The following is a 20,033-nucleotide window of genomic DNA, read 5'->3' as shown; positions in this document are numbered from 1 at the left end:
TCAAAATCAAATTTTATTCAAAACACAACAAATTACATACAAAAGTGTAAAAAAAATGCAAAAAAGTGACCTTTTTAACAAATTAACATGAATCATCACTTGTGTTAATTACATAAATTGTCATAATTAATTAAAATGCAACAATTGCTTTTTAAAATCTCAAAGAAAAAAAAATTGAAAAAGGTTTTTTATCTTTTCCAGTGCCATATTTAATTTAATTTAATTTAATTCAGCAATTAGGTTTATGGAATACCTCCAAATATAAATGATACATATACATACACCTTGATGTTTTCCAAAAGCACAGGATTTTAATAAGATTTAATAAACCAGTCATTTACTCTTGGAATAAAATTTAGCTAAAAAATTAAACTAGGTGTAGGACTTTCTGAAAGTCAACCCTACACTACTACAAAGAGTAGGTTAAGTTAAGACTAACTTACACCAAGCTTCCTGATTTGAAGTATTTTAATATTGAAAACATGTATTTCATGGTAAAACTGTGTTATTATAAAGTCTACATATGAGCCACATCTTCAATTAGTATCCATAAATAGTTTGCCTACAGGCAAGCCAAGAGTCGCATTGTTATTTAGTTGACTATTGGAACAAGGTACGGAAAAATTGTTTTATTAACAAGTCAAGACTTGCATCTACTTTAGGAGAAATTAATTGTAAATTATTTTAATTTTTCATTTGCTTTAAAAGAAATAAACTGTGTTTTAGATTAAATTATATCATGCAAGTGATTCTATTTGCTATTCAATAAGATCTTACGGGTACATTAACCAAGAGGAAAAAGGAAAAAAAAATTAATGACGTTATTTCTTAATCGGAAATAAAGGCTTATTTATTATATCTGTTAAGGTATTAAAAAAAGTATTTTGATGAACTTGTAATATCATATAATAAATATAAATCCCCACACAATACAACCTATCAAAGTGTATTAAAATTATAATACAAAATAAAGAGATGCATTGCTACCCACAACCAGTAGGCCTTTTAAATTAAATTTTAAAATTGATGCAAATATAAATGAACAAATCAACATAGTTCTGTGTATTGACACAAGGATATTACATATTGGTCTTTGTATTTTTGTCATGCGTAAATCCACATGAATATTAAAACTAATGTTACGTGTATTTAATCCGTTAAGAACTGAAGGATTACAACGGCGTGTTTGCGCGGCTATGTAATAATAAAATTATTAAAAAAACTATATCACTATATTTATCGTAACGAATTTAAGAAACGTTATAATTTATAATTACAAAAATTATATGGGATAATTTAATTCTAAAGCCGAAAAAAATATTGTAAACAATGAAGTGGTGCGCGACAATAGATGATATAATAAATAGGAGAACGAACATGAAGTCATCCATTTATAGCGAAAACACGCCAAGAATTTCTTTTCTTACTTAATCCATTACACAATAATGCATCGACTAAATACAAAGATATATTTTTATGTATAAATATAAAAACAAAACAAACTTACATTAAACTTTTAGTTATAATGTGCTGATGTTTGTAATAGGCGATACACTATTTCCCATTGAACTCTCACTGAATGTAACAGAAACAAAGTTATTTTGCGAAACTTAAATTTCTAATTACTGTTCCGTTTCAATAACTTTACTATTTTCGATAACCTTGTTGAATGTTTTCGTTTTATCCGTAGGTTACGTACAGTGTAGCCAACTCCGTGAAATAATTTCCTTTTCTATGCAGGCTGCTTTAAGTAAATAATTGAAAAAATATCTTCAATTATAATGTGATTTTTTACTTATTATGGCGTGAAAAATTTTAATTAAAATACACTTAAAATTTGAACAAAATCATAATTTGCACATTGCACCAGAATAATTGACATTGACAGAAGACAATAGGACAATTGTCATTTATTACTGAACTAGTTAGTATAACCTGAAACTAAGATCAAAAACGAATTGTTTTAATATTAATGTTTTTTGTGTATCTTAGTATAAGCAGGGATAGAAATAATTCATGAAGCGTAACTTAGATTTTTTATATATGTTGTCAATCAGTTATTTCATTTACATTTTAGCTTTGAGTGGTTCACTCAGTAGCTATGAGGAAGTCAGCAGTGTTGCGGTGAGCTAGTACTGTGTTAGACTCCGTGAAAGACGTTACTTATTAAACACGATGTGGGAAAACTTAATCGACTATTTAAAAGACCCGTCGCTAGTGGTGAAGGTGCAAAACTTTTTCGGTGTCATTTACAAAAATGTAAGCCCCGAGGAGTCTACAGAGATTGTACACTCAGAGAAATTAGAGAGAGAGAAAGAAGAGTTTGATCTACGACAGCATAAGAGGATTCCGAGTAACCTGTCAAGCAGTTCACAGTCATCATATGACACTGATACATCTGCAGATAGCACTAACAGAGAAGAAGTTGTGTGCCATGTTAATAACAAGTTCTGGTACTGGGTGTTTGTGCTTGGCACCGCACTTGGGGATGAGATATTTTATGCCACATTTATCCCATTTTGGTTTTGGAACATAGATGGTGCAGTTGGAAGAAGAGTGGTTCTTGTCTGGACTGTCGTCATGTATATAGGTAAAGTATAAATTTAAATATTTTTTTAATGTTTTAGAAATTGACAGTTATTCAAACTGTTTCAAAATAGTGTGTTTAACTGGTCTATATAGTTTATAGAAAAACTTGGTATCTCATGTTAACAACAAAACCCATTCATTCTATGTGGTTTCTATGATTTTAGTATTTTATTTTAACTATTTTGTGTGATTTTACCTGCAAATTCATTGTGAATTAATAATTAAATAAAATTTCCTCCTTTATAATTTATTTGTAAGAAATAAATTAGGAACTTTAAAACTTATCCACATATTTTTAAAAAAAATTTAATTATGATATAAAAATTATGTTACCATGTGTGCAATGTAGTGCTAAGGGTCCTTATTGAGACTGAGGTTTTGGATGTCTATGGACTATAATTACTAAGAGGCCTCATGTAAAGTTTTTTTTGTTGGTTGGTGGGATCAATACATCAATGAAGAACCTAGGTATCTTACCTACTGATATTAAAACATTCTTTAGTTACAAAAGTCTTTTGCAGTATTGTCGGAAGGAATTATTGTTACTATATGAGGATTTGAAGTTTATCAAAAATAGTGTAGTTTTGAAAAGCCTGCATACTTTAATGTGTGCAGTAAAGCAGCAATTTTAACAGTTTTTTTTTTTAACTTTTAATTTTTTTTATGAAAGATCCCACAATCACAATCAAGCTTGTATACTCCTGGATGCATATGACCTTTGATAGGTGGTAGCTTAAGTGACTAATTTTCCTTGGTAGCTTAAAGAAAGATAGTTAATTTAATCTTGCCTTTGACTCCGTTATGTAAGGAAGCACAACAGAGTGACTTGTAACTGTGGCAGGTCTCATTCTATCGCTGTGATATTGTTTGAAACTTGAACCTTATTGTCATGCCATACTTACTTGTCTTAGCTTGTTCACCGGGTGTTACCTGTCACAGATCCCATGTGTTCTCTAAAATGAATATCTACTCATGGTTGCTCTTTGGTTTGAAACATTGTCTAAGCATATATTATTATGGATCTTTTTCCTACATACAGCATTACCAAAGGTGTTATGTAATCACAAAACATTAAAATCATTTATGTAGTGTGCTAATTAAGCTAGGCACTGATGAACATAGTTAAATAGTTAGTTGAAATTTTTTTTATTATCCTCTATTACTAAAAAATACAAGTTTTATTACCTCATTTAGATGCCGAGAGGTGCATATATTAAGGATTGGTTTGAAATATACATAACAGTACTTTACTTGATTACAATATACATTTTTTAAATCTTTTAGTGTTCTCGTGAGATATATTCTAGCAGAACCGATAACATCTATACCACTGCTATATGTATTATGTAAAATAATATGTAAGTGTACATAGAGATCGATCCAAGATGTGATGAGTTGTAAGTTTAAGGGGTTGTAAGGGGTACTCTCCTTGAGTGGTGAATAATTATGACTTTAGCATTATGCACTCTGTTGGTTGCTATAGAATTGCTAACATTACGACCGCATTACAGACAAATGTAAGATAAATAAGATTCATACTCTAGAACAATACTGGTAAGAAATAGGCTTATCATATATTGGATTGGATATATTGGATGGATTAAAAATAACTATGTTGATAATAATTGATAACATAGATAAGCCAGGAGTGTGTTTGTGAATTTAACTATTGCTTTTATATTTTGTTCACAGTTTTTGCTTTTATTTCATTTCCATAACATGGAAAGAATTTTTTTTAATACTAAAATAATTAAATTATTATATTTGCGTTTAGATTAATGTTCAAGGACAGAAATTGTGATATAATTGTAATTAATAATTTTGAACTTGTAAGATACTGGATACTTTTTAATATTCATGTTGATGACGTGTTTATTTATTAATCATTAATGATTTTTGCAAGCGTGTACTTATAGAATGCGTCTCATTGGAATTCCTTGTGAACATTAATAAAACAATGGTGATGTTACACACTCTTGCCAAACATAAATTATATCATATAAACGTCTGAAAATCCATCATTCACAGATTCCAGGTCGTACAGAACAGGTTAATGCGTAGGACACCAGGCGTGTTGACACCGTGGTGTTGTCCTGGAACTGCTACCGATCGCCTAGTTCTTAAAATTAGCAAGATTCGAAGCGAGCGCGAGTGAAAAGCTTCCGAAAGAAAATAAAAAAAATTCAATTAATTCTTATCAATGTTTTGGTGATTTAGAGCCAACGTCATTTCGACGAATTGAAAAGTTTTTTCTAATATTTACATTGCAATCATGTCCAGAGGCGGTTTAAGGTTTAGCTGTATCTATGTTTGTTCGGATTCTCCTACAATTACATATTACATTGTCCTTTTTATCATTTTTATTATTTGTTAATCATGTCATTCTCTTTTTGGTGTCCGTACATTTAAAGTAGGATCAGGTGTTCAGTTCATCGATTTAAAAATTGAACGCACAATCTCGTTTTATGTAATCAAAGTGCAAGTAGTGGTCCGAGCCGGCGCTCCCGGGGGACCTCTGAGATTGCTCACAAAATAACAGGTTTAGGCTACGAGCCATCTGCACCGCGCTTTATCAAACTCGCGGAAAAATTACAACAGATTAAAATACTAAAAAGCCGGCTGTTTGTTATTCCATTTTAAGTAGCTCCTAATAAATATAAATATATATTAATAAATTAAGTTGTTTTAGCATGTTTACCGTAAATAAGATTATTCAAAATGTAAAATAGTATGAGCAAATGAATATAATCCAGTACCGGAATCTTACTCCCTGGAGATTTAGATTTCGCGGGTACGGCACAGCACGTGCTGTATGCAAATCAAACGACGCGGCGGTGTGCGCTGTGAATTATTTAAAACAAACACAAACAAACAAACATTGGCGCACGATGTCGAGGCAATATATATATTTTCATAAAATAAATCATAGCAAGCCCTAGAATATTTCCATATAAAATCTACAAAGTTATATTACGTTTGTGTTACATCACAATTATTTTTGCGCAATATGAAACCTCGTTAATATTTGTTAAACATTCGCGTGCACAAAAACTTATTGAATTAGCATATTCCATTCGGATAAAAAATGACACCAAAGGCGCAATCTGCCTCGCTCGAGACTTGAATTAAATTTACATTTTTAACCTCGCCGCAAGGTCGCTAACGTCGTCAAACTTTTATGGCTGCTGGTTAACCGAAGACGTTAATTTTTATATGTTTAGTATTATTACTTTACAATAACACGAGGTGGCTTCTGTGAACCGAGCGCGGGCCGGACCGTGGTCCACCTTGTGGACAACTGTCCCACGTTCGGAGGACTGCGAGTCGGCTCCGAATGCCGGTTAGGCACCAAGATCTTCGAGGACGCTGTAGCCTTTTTTTTTTGTTTCGGTGGGGGAAATCTTCCGGTATTCAAGATGCCCTGCCTCTGGGAGGAGGACAGGGGTATGTGGGATTCCTACCCACTAAAACCCCCCCCGGTGGTCGCCCTCTGCGCTAAACGGGGGACCGCGGTATCTCCAGGGATCGCCACGAGGTCTTCTCTCGCGCCGTGCTATTTTTCGATAGCCCGTCCCGGGGTATGCGTGGATACGTCTCCCCCCGAAACCCTCGAGGCTATCACGATGGTTCGAGACCACGTCGAACCACCGTCCGCCTCGGAGTCGCCGAAGCTAGTGGGAGTTTAGGGCCCCCACCCTAAACTCTCGCGACTCCGAAGGCCCCGTTTATGGTAGGGGAGCACCATTCATCGGAGGGTCGTCGCGAGGCACGTCTCTGCGCTGACGGCGTCGTCTCCGAGCAGGATCTGTCCTCTGCCGAACCCGTTAGGACGCTGTAACCTCGCTTATCGAAAATGATGAGATGCAACCAGAGTTCTTAGGCTATGTAGAAAAATTGTGATAAACGTAATAAGAAACAGTCAATAATTCAACAAAAACTTAAATAAAATAAAACTAATGTAAGCAAAATAATAAGTACATAAATAAACTATGAAAAAAAAAGAAATTGTAAAAAACTGATAAACGAGGTGATGAATGCAAGGCATAGGTAAAGAGGGAAAATGGAATGAAAAGGCAAGACAGATGAAATGTAGAATGTAAGGAAAAAATGAAAGATCTTAAGATGCATGGAAAAGCGCAAAAATAAAAATATTAGAAATAAAATTATTAAAAAGAAATAAAAGTCTCTAATTCATAAATAAGTTATAGATACGAGAGGCCTCCAATAGCGGGGCTATTTCAAGAAAAAAAAATACGACTCACAGCTAGAAGAACTTCACAGCTAGAAGAGCTTCACAGCTAGAAGAGTGAGCTCATATTCGCTGTATTTAGCGCACATTGTGAAGTTTGAGCGTCGCGTTAACAAAAAATTTTGATTCAAATTGTAAATGCAAACCCATGAAATGTTAAAGTTAGTGTATAGGGATAAAGTGCGACTCAAAAGCGGGAACGAATCGACGACAATGCAGCAAAGATCGGGGCATCTTTCGACAGCAGACACCGAGGAAAGCTTACAAAGAGTAGATAAAATGTGTCGGTCTAATAAACGATTGACTATTTTAGAGCTTGAGGAACTAAACATCTCGTATCAGGACTTCATGAGAACAATTATAATTAGGAGTGAAGGTTGGGTATGTGGCTATGATTCTGAAACTCGAAGTTCCCAATGCAAGGCGAGTGCTTCTGCTCGCCCTAAGGAGGCACATCAATCAAAGTTAAACGTTAAGGTGTTGCTCATTGTTTTCACTGACAGTGAGGGCAGTGCGATAGGAGTCCGACGACTGTGAACTTCAAATATTACAAAGGCTCACTACCACGTTGCGAGATGACGTATAGAGAACGAGACTCGCAAAATGGTACGGTCTACTATACGACAAAGCAACGCGTCACACATCGCTACTGATTCGCCACTTTTTGGCAAAAACAAATGTAATTGTATTTGTACGGTCCGGATTTAGCAGCGTGCGAGTTCTGGCTCGTCCCGAAAATTAAAACCGCGCTGAAAGGAAATCGTCTAGACAAAATTTTCGACGTTAAAAGAGATACGACAGAACGGCTGAAGGACCTTTCGAAAGAAGCATTTCAGAAGTAATTTCAATCGTGGGATCGACGTAAGAAGAGTACTTTGAAGAAGCAGGTATACCATAGGCTGAAATACAAAAATAAGCAGTCACCCGGCCGCTGCGCGTGGCTGACTCTGCCTTTTGTAATTGTGTTTTTTTTTAATAAAAGACATTCTAGGTCATTTTTGGATGTTCCTAAAAAAAATGTTATCAAGATTTATACCTGTAAGAGCTATATGAAATGTTATAATAAACAAATTTTTTACTGGACTGTCAGTGGCATTATGAATGGCATTTGCAGATTTCGTCGAAAAAAAAAGAAGAAGTTTAAAAAAGTTAAAGTAGCGAAGGTCTACGACTTCCGAGGGAGCCTCGACTCGGGCCACTAAATACTACTATTTTACCTGATTAGGAGGACATCGAGCTATTAGATCCCTTGGGTAGACGCTTCATGAAGTGACCACGTCGAAGGACTACCATGAGGGGACCACGGCTTGGGTTGTCACTCATTGATAATACCCGCATAGCATTCCGACACGAGGGCGCTCGGGAACACCGAATTTCGGTTTAATCGGTGGCTATTTCTTGGCTAATTTTAGTAACACTTCAAAAAATTTTGCGTTAGGAAAGAAGTAGAGAAAGGAAAGGAAGAAAGGAGAAGTGGCGAAAGAAACTCCAGCAACGCTTCTGTTTAGTATTATCAGGATATACCATCCGACCTCGTTTCCGACGAGACCGGTTGGTTATCGAATGGTGACGACGACGGCGTGCAGTGTACGCGGCTTGTCTTGTTGTCGTCGCGTCGTCCGGAAACTCGAGTATGCGTCTCAGGATCGTGCGGACTTTAATTGTACTAGGTGTTACCGTATTGCAGGTGACAGCATCCACAATCAATGCATTTAAGAGTTGAGTGGCAGAGTCAAAGTAATGAATTGTTGCTCGTTTGACAGGGCGATTGTAGACAGTTCCAGGTAGACATGCAGGCCTTTATGGCGTACTTATCACGGAGCGCCTGTTGTGAGGCTGATAACAGCTTTATGGAGTTTCATTATCGCAGCAGGAAGGCCGTCATTTTTCGCGGGCTTTTGAAGTGCGCTTTCAAATAGAGTTTTTCATCTAGGACGACACATTAATAACGGGTTTGTGTCACCCACGGCACTGAGCTGCCCGTGAGTGATCGGAGCTGTTTTTTTTTATGGCCCCCGCTATTGGGGGCCTCTCGTACCCCTAACTTTTTGGGATTAGAGACTTTATAATTTTTTTTCTGTCTTTTCTTTATTTATCACTCTCTTTTACGCGTCACAATATCTTACATTCTTTACTTTTGTCCTTCACAATATCTTTCGTTTTGCTCTTTTATAACTTCTTCCATTCCTCGCATTTCTTCCATCATCTTCTTACTCTAAGGTGGCTAGGTACATTTTATTTATTTTTATTCTTTAATTTTATCTTACATTTATTTTATCTCTATTTACACATTTATTTTACTTTCTTAACTCTTTATTACACATTTCTTTTTCTTATTATTAGTTAACAATTTATTTTGTGCAGAGTTTATTGAGTACCTTTTTCTATACAGTTTGACATTTGAATCTTGTTTACATTAAGTACAGTTAGTGCAATTCTTGTAGCTATATAATTTTACTGTGTACACCTTACTTATTGGCTAGTCATCATGAATTGAGAATGCGCCTGCAAGGTTCGGTCGCGTTCTCTTGTGCTTATTGTTCCTGTTTATTTTACGGTTGGGCAGGTTTTTCGTATGTTCTCAATGATGCCGATAAGCAGTTTGTGACAACAGAGAAGACACTTGCCATTTGAAAAGAATCTGTAATTAAACTCGTATCAATATTTATTAATGATAGTCGTCAGTCATTTCATTTTGTCTGGAGAATAAAGGATACACTGACGGTAACAACACGCACAGAGCAGTTAGATGATGCAAGCCGACATTGTAACCTTCCTTATCTAGATGTGAGATTGTGCCCACGAGCGCTCACGCCGATAAGAGATCTCTACTGAACAAATGTTACCGTTTTTATTTTTATTCAAGCGTTGAAAATATAAATAGATCGCTTCCGTGTCGCTTGCGGTGAATAGCTATATCGCGGACAAAAATCTGACAGTGGTAATGACAATGGAAGAAGTTGAAAATTCAACACGAATTTTGTCCATTTATAGATTCCGTTGTTCAATAGCAGAGCGCAGATAGAGCTAGGCTTAAATTTTTTAGTTAATAAAGTTTGAAGGCTCCGTCAAGAGCGTCAGTATGGGTCACCACGAGAGAGCTCTTAGGTCGTTTAAGTGGACGCTCCATCGAGTGACCTGGCGCAAGGACACCCTGAAAGGTTTAACATTCCTAACTAAGGGCGCACTAGAGGACCAAGTCTCGGCTGTTCTAAATGCGGGCGCGCAATGTGAATGTAACCACAAGCTTGCGGTCATAGACTATACTGTTTTTTTACTTCAACTATTTATATCGCAAAACTGTTTGACGGATTATTTATTTCGATATTCAGTTTATAATTGAAAGGCATATAATTAATCGATCGACTACATGTCTGTGTTGTACATCGAACGAAAATATGAAATTATTTATATAATGGTTTTGTTTAATGTGTCGTTGGCGCAATGGAGTGCTAATAATGACGCGTGTTGTCGCAAACAGTTTTGTTTTACGGTATGGTTAGTTAGGTGGTGCCTCGTCGTGATGCCGCGCGCTGCGAATTCCTCGATGTTCATAGATAATGACAATTTTTTTTTACGATAACGTCACTGGTTGAGTCACTGGCTATCGATACAGGATAGATAGATAGTTGGTGTGCTTATCGCTCGTTTGTATTAATCTTGTTTTTAAAGAAAGAGAAGTTGAGCTAACGTCGCGGCCTCTGCGTGTGCAGCCAAATGACTCACGGCGGGACGCAACGTGACTTCACATTTTTTTATATTTGAAATGCTAACATTAAAACGATACAAAAACGATGGCTATGCCATCTTTCCTCAAACAACAATCGGAACCAATTCAACTGCGAATTACATTCCTATAGTTGTAATTGGAAGGCAGCGTCTCAGCGCCGGTGTTATTTTATTGCACAATATTATCAATGATTTCGTTGACCAATAAAGATAAAAAATAGAGAATAAAGAATAAAGCTTACAGACTAATAATAATATGACAAAAAGCAATGCAATTATAACAGATTATTAATAACAAGCTCACATGGTTATATTATTTAGGCAATAAATTCACACGTGTGTTTAATAGGAAATACGTTTTCATTCGAGACTAAGTCAATATCTTTAGTTTTAATGATTCCGTAGGCTAATTTTCTTATCACACTTACATAATTTTGTGAGACTGTGACAAAACATTTGTCTTTATTACCTTTAGCGCGTGTCGCGTGAACACTGCAAGTTTGCTCACTTAGTACCTATGTACGTCAATCCATTACTACTTTTTATATCACTTTTCAAGTGCTGCAGTTAGTTTTGGAATCCTTCGATAAAACATATCATTTACAACAATTTGAACCGGCTTAAATAATAAAATAGAAACTTTATCACTACAGATATACTAATGTACGTTTGCTTGGATATACCATTAGGTAGTTATGTAGACGGCGTCAATTTTTTATATCAAAACTAGCTGTTCCCGCAAACGTTGTTTTGCAAAAAAATAGGGTTTTAATTAACAAAAAAAAATTAGGGTTGATCGTAGAGGGGTGAAAATTTAAGGTTGTATGTATTTTTGTATGCTGTATCATAATAAAATAAAAACCAAAAAATTGTCTAAAAAAAAAATAATTTAGGGGTGGACCACCCTTATCACTTAGGGGTATGAAAAATAGATAGTAGCCGATTTTCAGATCTACTGAATACGCATATAAAATTTGGTAAAAGTCGGTCAAGCTGTTTAGGAGGAGTTCAAGTTCGAACACCGTGACACGAGAATTTTATATACTCGTATTAGATAAAGTATTTTTGCAGTGCCTACGTACGCACAAGCAGGTGTAGATTGTACTGTCATTCGCACAAGTACAGTTATATCTATTTTTTAGTAATTTTTTCTATATTAAGGTAACACTTCTGCTTATACTAAGTATGATATCAATATTCGACCCCTGACTTTGAGTCAACTAATGTGTATCACTTCTGTATTTTGATACAAGGACAGTGGGCACTGGCCCTGTTTGCTCCAGAAGTTGCTATGAGAAGAAAAATAACACAAGAGCAAAATTTGAAATTTTAATCATTTCTCTATGATGACATCCTACAAGGGTTTGTTTGTGATCACCTTTACAATACACTTAATACACGTCATCACCACCATTTTAACCGAACTAAAAATCTCGCCTAAACCTCATAGATTTGTCAATAAGACCGGTTAAAAGCGGCCTGCTAACAACAATTTTCGATAACATTATCAAGGTCTGACCACCTCATAGGTGGACGCGCAGTGCTGCATTTGCCGGTCTGTGGTCTTGACTCCAGAACTCAGCTCCCAACTGCACTCTGTTCTGCTCGCTGTTGGTTTGCCACTGCTTCTTCAACTTGCCAGTACGATGGGCTATGACGTTTACTTTCGTATTTTGGATCTCTAAAAGAAATCCCGAGCATAGTTCCTAATGAGGATACCAGTGTTTCCCAATCTCTATAGTGCTGTGCCCTACCTTAGAATGTATAAAGTTTTTTTGATCCCCTTATGGTTACGTACATGATTTTTAATAGTAAAAAGTGGTATTGTTCACATAAGAAATTAAAACGAATGGTTTTAGGAAGAAATTACTAGGGATTTGGTAACAAAACATAATAAGTATATTTTAATAAAATTCAAAACAAAAGCTGAAATTTAAATTTCAAATATTTTTATAAAGATTTTTCTATGTTCATTTATTACTTTATATAGTTGTTTAAGAATTTGATTTTGAGAAAAAGTTGATTGAGTGAAAGGTTTAAACTCGTGTCGAGTCCATCTTAGAATTTCCCACCTTAAAAATGGAGGGGTAGGGGGGCCTCGTTGGAAAACAATGTTGTATATGATAAAGCGCAAACTACACAAGCTTTATTATTATCAAAAAAAATCTTCATTTTGTGTTAGTAGTTTTTGTTCAATAAACAAAAACTTAAATATTATCATAATTAACTAAATTCATATGCATATTCTTTTTTTGTTTACATTCTATTGTCTACATTATTAACAATTCTGTATGTTTTTCTTTAACTGCCTGTGCGCGTGCCACTGGTATTTACCATTTTACTATTAACAGATAATAAATTGTCTTGTGTCTTGTCTTATACATTTTAACCTAATTAATGTTTTAGTTCTATTGTTGTAATCCCCGCCGTGATATAAGCTGACATTCTTGGCCAGAGCGTCCTTTACTTTGCGGCCTATGAAGGCGACGAGCGGTTGGAGCTGCCCGTTGCCAACTCCAAATCATACCAGCACCGGTCGTACTTCGGAGTGTCCCATAGCAGGTGCAGCGTCCACGTCCAAGCCGCACTCACACGCAGAGCTGTTCATCAGTCTACTATACTGTGAGCATTTGGTTTCGATCTGAATGAACAGGCCGCTGAGCACTGGTTTGTAGGACGCCTGGACGTTAGGCCAGAAAACCTTCGTGATGATGCGCGTACCGCTGCGCCTTCGATGTAACGGTTCTGCCCTGCCTCCTGCGTCAACATGATATCATTTCTATTTTTATTTCCATGATTCGACACTTCTATCAACATAGAAATCATTTCCAATCCTTGATGTACGATAAAATTATAAATAAAAAAATTTATAATACTTGTTTGCCCTTGATTTTTTGTATCGTTTGTTCGATTCGATGTTATACAGGATGATTGGTTATAGGTGTAAACGTTTTAAGTCGAATAAACTATACATAACCAATTTGCGGGAATTTAATTCATGGTACATCCTATTTTGCCAAAGAAAACCATGCGCTCTATTTATGACTTAGGGCCGCAAATCTCCTCATGAAAGCGGTTCAAAGAGGTCAATATTCTTTATTTATGATAATAAGTTATACGTTTAGAATAATTATAATAAATAAAAAACGGTACGTCCATAGTGTTTGTACAAGGCACCGTGAAAAATGACCGCTAAAGTTTCGACTGCAAAAACTCTAATTTATATGTAATAAAAGGAATCATATTTTTTTATAAAAGTGCCTTAAAACATTATTGCACTGACATTAACAAAATTAAAACGCACATTAAAAGTAAATTGACGCTAAAGGCTTATTATGAAATAAACGAATATTTAAATGACAAGAATCCTTGGCAGTGATGTCGCCTGATTACTTTGATTTCATTCAAGATATTCAATAGTGTTTATGTATGAATTTTTATTGTTAAACTATTAAAAAGATATGTTGTTGTAGAGTTTCTTCCTGCTTCTTGTCTATAACTATAGCACTTTGCGAAGAGTCGACTCAAAAATAAAATAGTTTAAGATGAATAATAAGCTGAAGATCAATAAGAGGTCTGTAAAAAGTTCCAGTGTCAAATTAATGAATTTTATCTTTGTCCAAAAATCAATATTTTTAGTATCGGAAATCCATTGTACATACGTTGGTTCTAAATCTTAAATAATGGTGTTAAAGTTTCGTCAATCAGCCGCAAAAAAGAGCACATGTGTGTCGGTATGGTCGAGTTATAAAATCTTAAGTTTTTAAAAAAGTAATTATTGAAAATATGAAGGAGCGTTGTTTAAAAACCATCGGAGCGAGCCAGGTTGGCGAACGCTCCTGTGGTTGTTTATAATACTTATATAAAAACAGGTTATGGAAAATCCAGTGTAAGGTTGGTTGTAATTGAAATTGCGTTAGTGATATCGGCAGAGACTTTGTCTGTTTGAAAAAATAATGAAAGTTTATTTTTAACTTTACAAATAATAAACCACAAAAGTAGATATTTTCTATGTATTGTAGCTTTCAGTACAAAGCATAGACATTATGTATAGTACTATGTAGTATACTATATAGTACATTATGGATTATTAGCTTTAATAGCATCATAAAAATAGTCTTGTTCAAAGTAACAACACTTTCCATTCATTTATAAACTGATTGATTTTTAAATGATAGGACGGTAAGATTGTTTAACAATAAAAATCAACTCAAAATATTGTTTATTCGGAGAGGCTGTTACAAGTATTTTCAAATCGTCAATTGACGTAAAAAGTCGTCATTGTCAGTCTTGCGGGAAGCCACCGCCGGCTCGGAAGGCAGTTATGATGAGAAGAGCCGGCGATAAACTCAACAGTTGCTCTTTACAGATACGTTTTTATAGAGTGTGCGACAATAATGAGCTTCCTGAGTGAGCATCAACAAAATTTAATTTGACGCATTAATATCAGTATAGTATTTTAGGATAGAATGATAAACTTATTCAATAATATATTTTTTAATATTAGTTTTAAATCTCTCCATTGTTTTCATTCATGTTTTCAGATAGCCTATTAAATATTTGTTTTCATTCTTTTCTCAATTTTCTCCTTAATTTACAGATATTTTTAAGTGACTGAGATAAATAAATACGACTTAGATTGTATAAACATGGCGGCTTAATATATATAATTAGATGCCACAGCTTTAAGAGTAGTAAACAGGTAAGCTGGTCCTGGTGCTCGCTGTGTGGATGTTTAATTTCACGTTCTCTTCTTTCTCAGGGCAAGGCTTCAAGGACATAATCCGCTGGCCCCGGCCAGGTTACCCGGTGCAGAAGCTGCAACAGAAATGGGCGATCGAGTACGGCATGCCGTCCACTCACGCGATGGTCGGCGTCTCCATACCGTTTTCGGTGCTGCTGTACACCATGGATAGGTACCTCTACCCGGCGCACTGGGGCCTGCTGGCGGCGGTGACGTGGTGCACCCTCATCTGCGTCAGTCGGATCTACCTCGGCATGCACAGTGTGCTGGTAATTACTATTTTTACATTGTGACCATGCGGTATTAGTGTTTGCTTTTTGAGGAGCTTGAAGCAAACGCTTCATTCAAGCGCGGGCTCTGGACAATGTTAAGTTGCTTACACCTTACTTTTGAGTAAAGTGTTTGCTCATGTAAAGTCGTTGAATAAAGTTATTTAAGCAGATTGCTTTCTTTTCCCTAGCGGTAGCAGCAAGCAAGGTGTACTTCTCAAGCCTGTGATCTTGGAAGAATAGTCGTGCTCATGGGTGATTAAGTGATGACTTTTACTTGATATGTCTAGAATAAAGCAGGGCTCCCTTTAGATTTAGAACCATTTATACCACCCTGGATAAGTCCCACTACACTGCCTTTCATTTAACGTATCCAAAGTATTTCAGCCTTCTCGTGGAGAAAAGAGTCTGATACCCGTAACATTCAAAGATTATCTTGTAAAAGTTGCGGGAAGTCGCTGAAAGCGGGCCACGCGAGATTGGCACTTGTATAGATGAGCAGTGCGGCACAAACTTTCAGGACATCGCGGCCGGGTTGCTGCTGTCCACGGCTTTGCTGGCGGTGCTGATACCTGTGGTGGACCGGCTGGACGGCGTGCTCATCGCCGAGCCTTACGCGCCGCTGCTGGTGCTCACCGTCGCCATCCTCGTCGTGGTGTACCACCCGCACGCCGACAAATGGACTCCTACGAGGTAAGTCTCTTCTTGTAGTGCCTCTCCATCTGAACACCGTTAGTAAAATTTGCTTTAGCTACTTGATATTGTTCGACTGGCTGCTCCATCGTTCTTGTCCAACAGGACTTTGCTAGCTGACCCCGGGTTCGGTTTTAAGCCGCTTTTCCCTTCTTTACATGTCTACCGTGTCTGCAATAGTTTGAATTTTAAAAAGACTTGGATACACATTCGTTGTCTCTTTCAAAATCTTACTTGGGCCAGAACAGTTACAGTGGGTCATACAAGCCGGTAAACTCTTTGTTTGACATTCCACTGTTGCAACACAAGGCTCAACTCAGAGAGAGGATATTTGTCGCAATCAAGCACGCGGACGCTGTGCAGATTGATGATTTTTACATTTTCGCTTCGTCCATCCCGATCTTATTTAGCCATGGTTTACAACTATGACCTGCTGTTTTCTTTCCCACCTATTTTCACAAGATTCTCTTCTTGGTGTGGTGTCTTTGTGTTTACAGAAGGACGGTATTCAGCTTTGCATACTACTTTTTGTCTCGCTGTAAAACTTCCTGTCTTGTCAAATCTCTGACTACACCAGAGTACCTAATTAGCAATTAAGCTGATTTTAGTAAAAAGAAGTGCTCACTACAGATGTACATTCCAAAGTGTACAAATTTGTTTATTGTCTTCGTTGTTAATCTCGTAACGATCGCGTGAACATCGCAATGTGATCGCTGGAAGGTGAGGCTCCTCTCAGGGAGAATATGTCGACCTTCTCTTGACGTACACAAGTGCTAAATGTAAGTTATTTAAAACAATGTAAATAATTGACTCCAGCTGATGCATTATTATAATATGAAAGATAAATATATCGATGATGAGATTTCACCTCTTCTTCTAGAATATATTATAAAATGGAACTGAAAACGTGGTTTCAGAGGCGACACGACCATGATAGTGAGCGTGTGCGCGGGCATCCTGATAGGCTCGTGGACAAACTACCAGCTCGGCAACACGGTAGCCAGCGGCACCGCGCCGCCCTACGAGATCATCTGGCCCTCCATCGAGATGCTCGGCTGCACCATACTCCGCACCGTCCTGGGCTTCTGCGGCGTGCTGGCCACGCGCGCCATCGGGAAGTCCGTGTCCTACGCCGTGGTGTGCGCGCTGCTCGGCAAGGACAAGAACGAGCTGCGCAACTCGCAGGACAGCCTCGACAACAAGAACAAGATCGTGGTGGAACTGTGCTACAAGTTCTTCACGTACGGCCTCATCGGCTTCAACACGACTTACGTATTCCCCAATGTATTCCACCTACTGCGCATCGAGCGCTCCACCTACTACACGGAGATCTGACCGCCGGTCGAACATTCCAGAATAATCCAGTGATAACTAGTTTTTATATATTAACACTATTTAGTGACACCCTTCTATAGCGCGGTCAGCTCCGCAGCCCCGAACCAAACGCAAAGCAAACCATTATCCTTGTAAATGCCAGTGCCAAATTTGCTTACACCTCGTCACGTAAATGGGAAATATACTTCTTGAATAATGGTTAATTTTTAATAATCATATAATTCGATATAAAAAAGTGGCCTTATGAGAGGGCCTTGAGTAAAAAAATATTTAAATGAAACCTCTACAATTGCTCTTAATTTAAAAACTACATATTGTGTTCATCACAGTTTATTCGAAAAGTGTAGGATATTGGCAATAAATCAATAGTTTATAAAGATTTTCAAAATATGCCAGTAGAGTAAATGTGATCGTCCGACCACTATGTTAATAATCCGTTGCAAATGACCACTGCTATAGCTATTGTGCAGTGCGAGTTTGAACCAGTGTGGGGCATGAATTCTTCCGAGGTCATTAATTTATTTGGGGCATGTGCTTTGGTAAATTTTAGAGGGAAATTTCGGTGCTACGTAAACTATATATACTTCATGTTGAAGATGAAATAGAATTTAATAACTTTAAATGTTGTTATTGTGTAATGTAACTGGTGGATTGCACAAACGCGCACAAGTGTGCCAAAAAAAGAGATATTATATTACATATCCTAAAGTTAAACTCCAGAGCTGAATATATTTCTGGTATAGCTCGCGCCAAATTGAGACAATGTTTAAATCATTTAAATGTAACCAAATTTTTTTGCTTTAAAAATGTTTTTATGGTCCAATAGTTAGTCATATAATAATATCCCACACTATATATATTAGTATTTATTAAATCAAGTTAAATAACTTCAGTAAAAAACAAAAAAGCCATTAGCATTATTATTATACTTTTTTATAATGGTTTAACTATTTAATATGTGTAATATGGTGACTGAATAATTTCTGTCTCAGTACACTATCATGCAGTACCCGGCAATAAACATTGCACAACGACCTTTGGATAGAGACAATCGACTAATTTTGGCTTTGTAGAGCACTATCTCTGTCCCACACTACCTATGTTAAGTTTTGTGTCAGTTTATTTCGTGCGACAGAGATAATGCTATAGCAAGCCGAAATTAACCGATTGTCTCTTTCCAAAGGTCGATGTGCAATATTCATCGCCGGGTACTGTACATTTACAAGTCTTCTCAATCTGCAAGTCCTTGTATTATCTAATATTTGCTGTTCCGATGAGATCTGTCTTCGTTTTAGCAGTGAACAAGAAGATTGGCGGGAGCTATACCGTAAAAACTAAGTTTTAATTAAGCTGCGCTGCGCCCTCAACTTATTTCATTCCGTTAGCCGTAAGCACACGGGCATCTGCACAATTTTACAGTACGTCGAAAAAAAAATATTAAATTTATTTATTGTTGGGTAAGTTGAAAATATTGCATGAATAATAAAGTCATGCGTGAGCTCTTATGTCCTGAGCTGAGGTATTAATCTATACGTATAGGTGTTATATTGCAAAAATAAATTGTTTTATAATAAACGAACGCGTTTTTATTCGGTCACGAGTGAGTGGTAACAGTTTTTAAAATAATACTATAAAATCTCAATCATCAATTCACAACCGCCCGCATCAACAATGAACAAGATGACGTGCAACGTGTCGTGGCGGGAGATGCCTTGGTGGGGCATTGGAATACTCCGGATTCATATAAATTTTTAAAGTATATCTGTACTTTTTACGTGTTTCCATTATATATATATATATATATATATATATGTGTATATATATATATATATATATATATATATCAATACAATTTTTAGTTATGCGTATTAAATATATACCCAGAATTTTTACACGCCAGTTCCGCTGTGAGGCATTCGCGCCTAAGAGCTCAGAGGTACCCAGTAAAGAGTATTTTACGTAAAGGCCTGAGCCTTTTTTGGTCTCAGGGAGAAAATCTTCCGCATGTTCAAGAAAGCCTTCCTCAGGGGGAATGATAGGGTTATGTGGGATTTCTACCCACTAAAATCCCTCCGGTGGTCGCCCTCTGTACGCTGGGATATTTTGGATAACCTGTTCCGAGGTCTTTCACGCTACCCCAGAAACCCTTATGATGCTATAACGATGGTTCGACAGTACGTCAATCCATTGCCACCTTAGAGCCGCTGAAACTATTGGTAGTTTAAGGCCCCCACCCTAAACACCTATGATACTGAAAACCCAGCTTCTGCAAGGGGACCAATATCCTCCGGAAGTCCGTCACAGGACGCGTCACTGCGCTGACGTCATCCTCGAGCGAGATCTGTCCTCTCTTGATCTTGCACGGCCGCCTTCTTCTGGACTTTGACAGTCACGGACAGAAGTGCACGGCCTACCCAGCATCGCA

General features: G+C 36.8%; 1 protein-coding gene across 1 annotated transcript; it reads left to right on the top strand.

Moving 5' to 3' along the window:
• Positions 1-1,930: 1,930 nt before the first annotated feature.
• On the top strand, positions 1,931-19,153 carry LOC137932703 (sphingosine-1-phosphate phosphatase 2-like). Its single transcript, XM_068776353.1, has 4 exons — positions 1,931-2,590; positions 15,330-15,580; positions 16,101-16,273; positions 17,191-19,153. Exons 1-4 carry the CDS (start codon positions 2,176-2,178, stop codon positions 17,606-17,608), a joined length of 1,257 nt encoding a protein of 418 aa, XP_068632454.1. The 5' UTR covers positions 1,931-2,175; the 3' UTR covers positions 17,609-19,153.
• Positions 19,154-20,033: the final 880 nt, after the last annotated feature.

Source organism: Battus philenor, unplaced genomic scaffold, assembly GCF_028537555.1.
Source record: "Battus philenor isolate CCGP_79_NKW_IND1 unplaced genomic scaffold, ilBatPhil1.0.hap1 SCAF_12, whole genome shotgun sequence".
Classification (NCBI taxonomy): domain Eukaryota; kingdom Metazoa; phylum Arthropoda; class Insecta; order Lepidoptera; family Papilionidae; genus Battus; species Battus philenor.
This window is presented reverse-complemented; position numbering and strand designations above follow the sequence as displayed.

What these genes read in the sequence shown, in the direction of transcription:
- LOC137932703 (XM_068776353.1), top strand. Translation starts at nt 2,176, where the DNA reads ATGTGGGAAAACTTAATCGACTATTTAAAAGACCCGTCGCTAGTGGTG. An exon ending in GACTGTCGTCATGTATATAG is followed by an intron (nt 2,591 to 15,329) that starts GTAAAGTATAAA and finishes CTTCTTTCTCAG; the next exon opens with GGCAAGGCTTCAAGGACATA. An exon ending in GACAAATGGACTCCTACGAG is followed by an intron (nt 16,274 to 17,190) that starts GTAAGTCTCTTC and finishes ACGTGGTTTCAG; the next exon opens with AGGCGACACGACCATGATAG.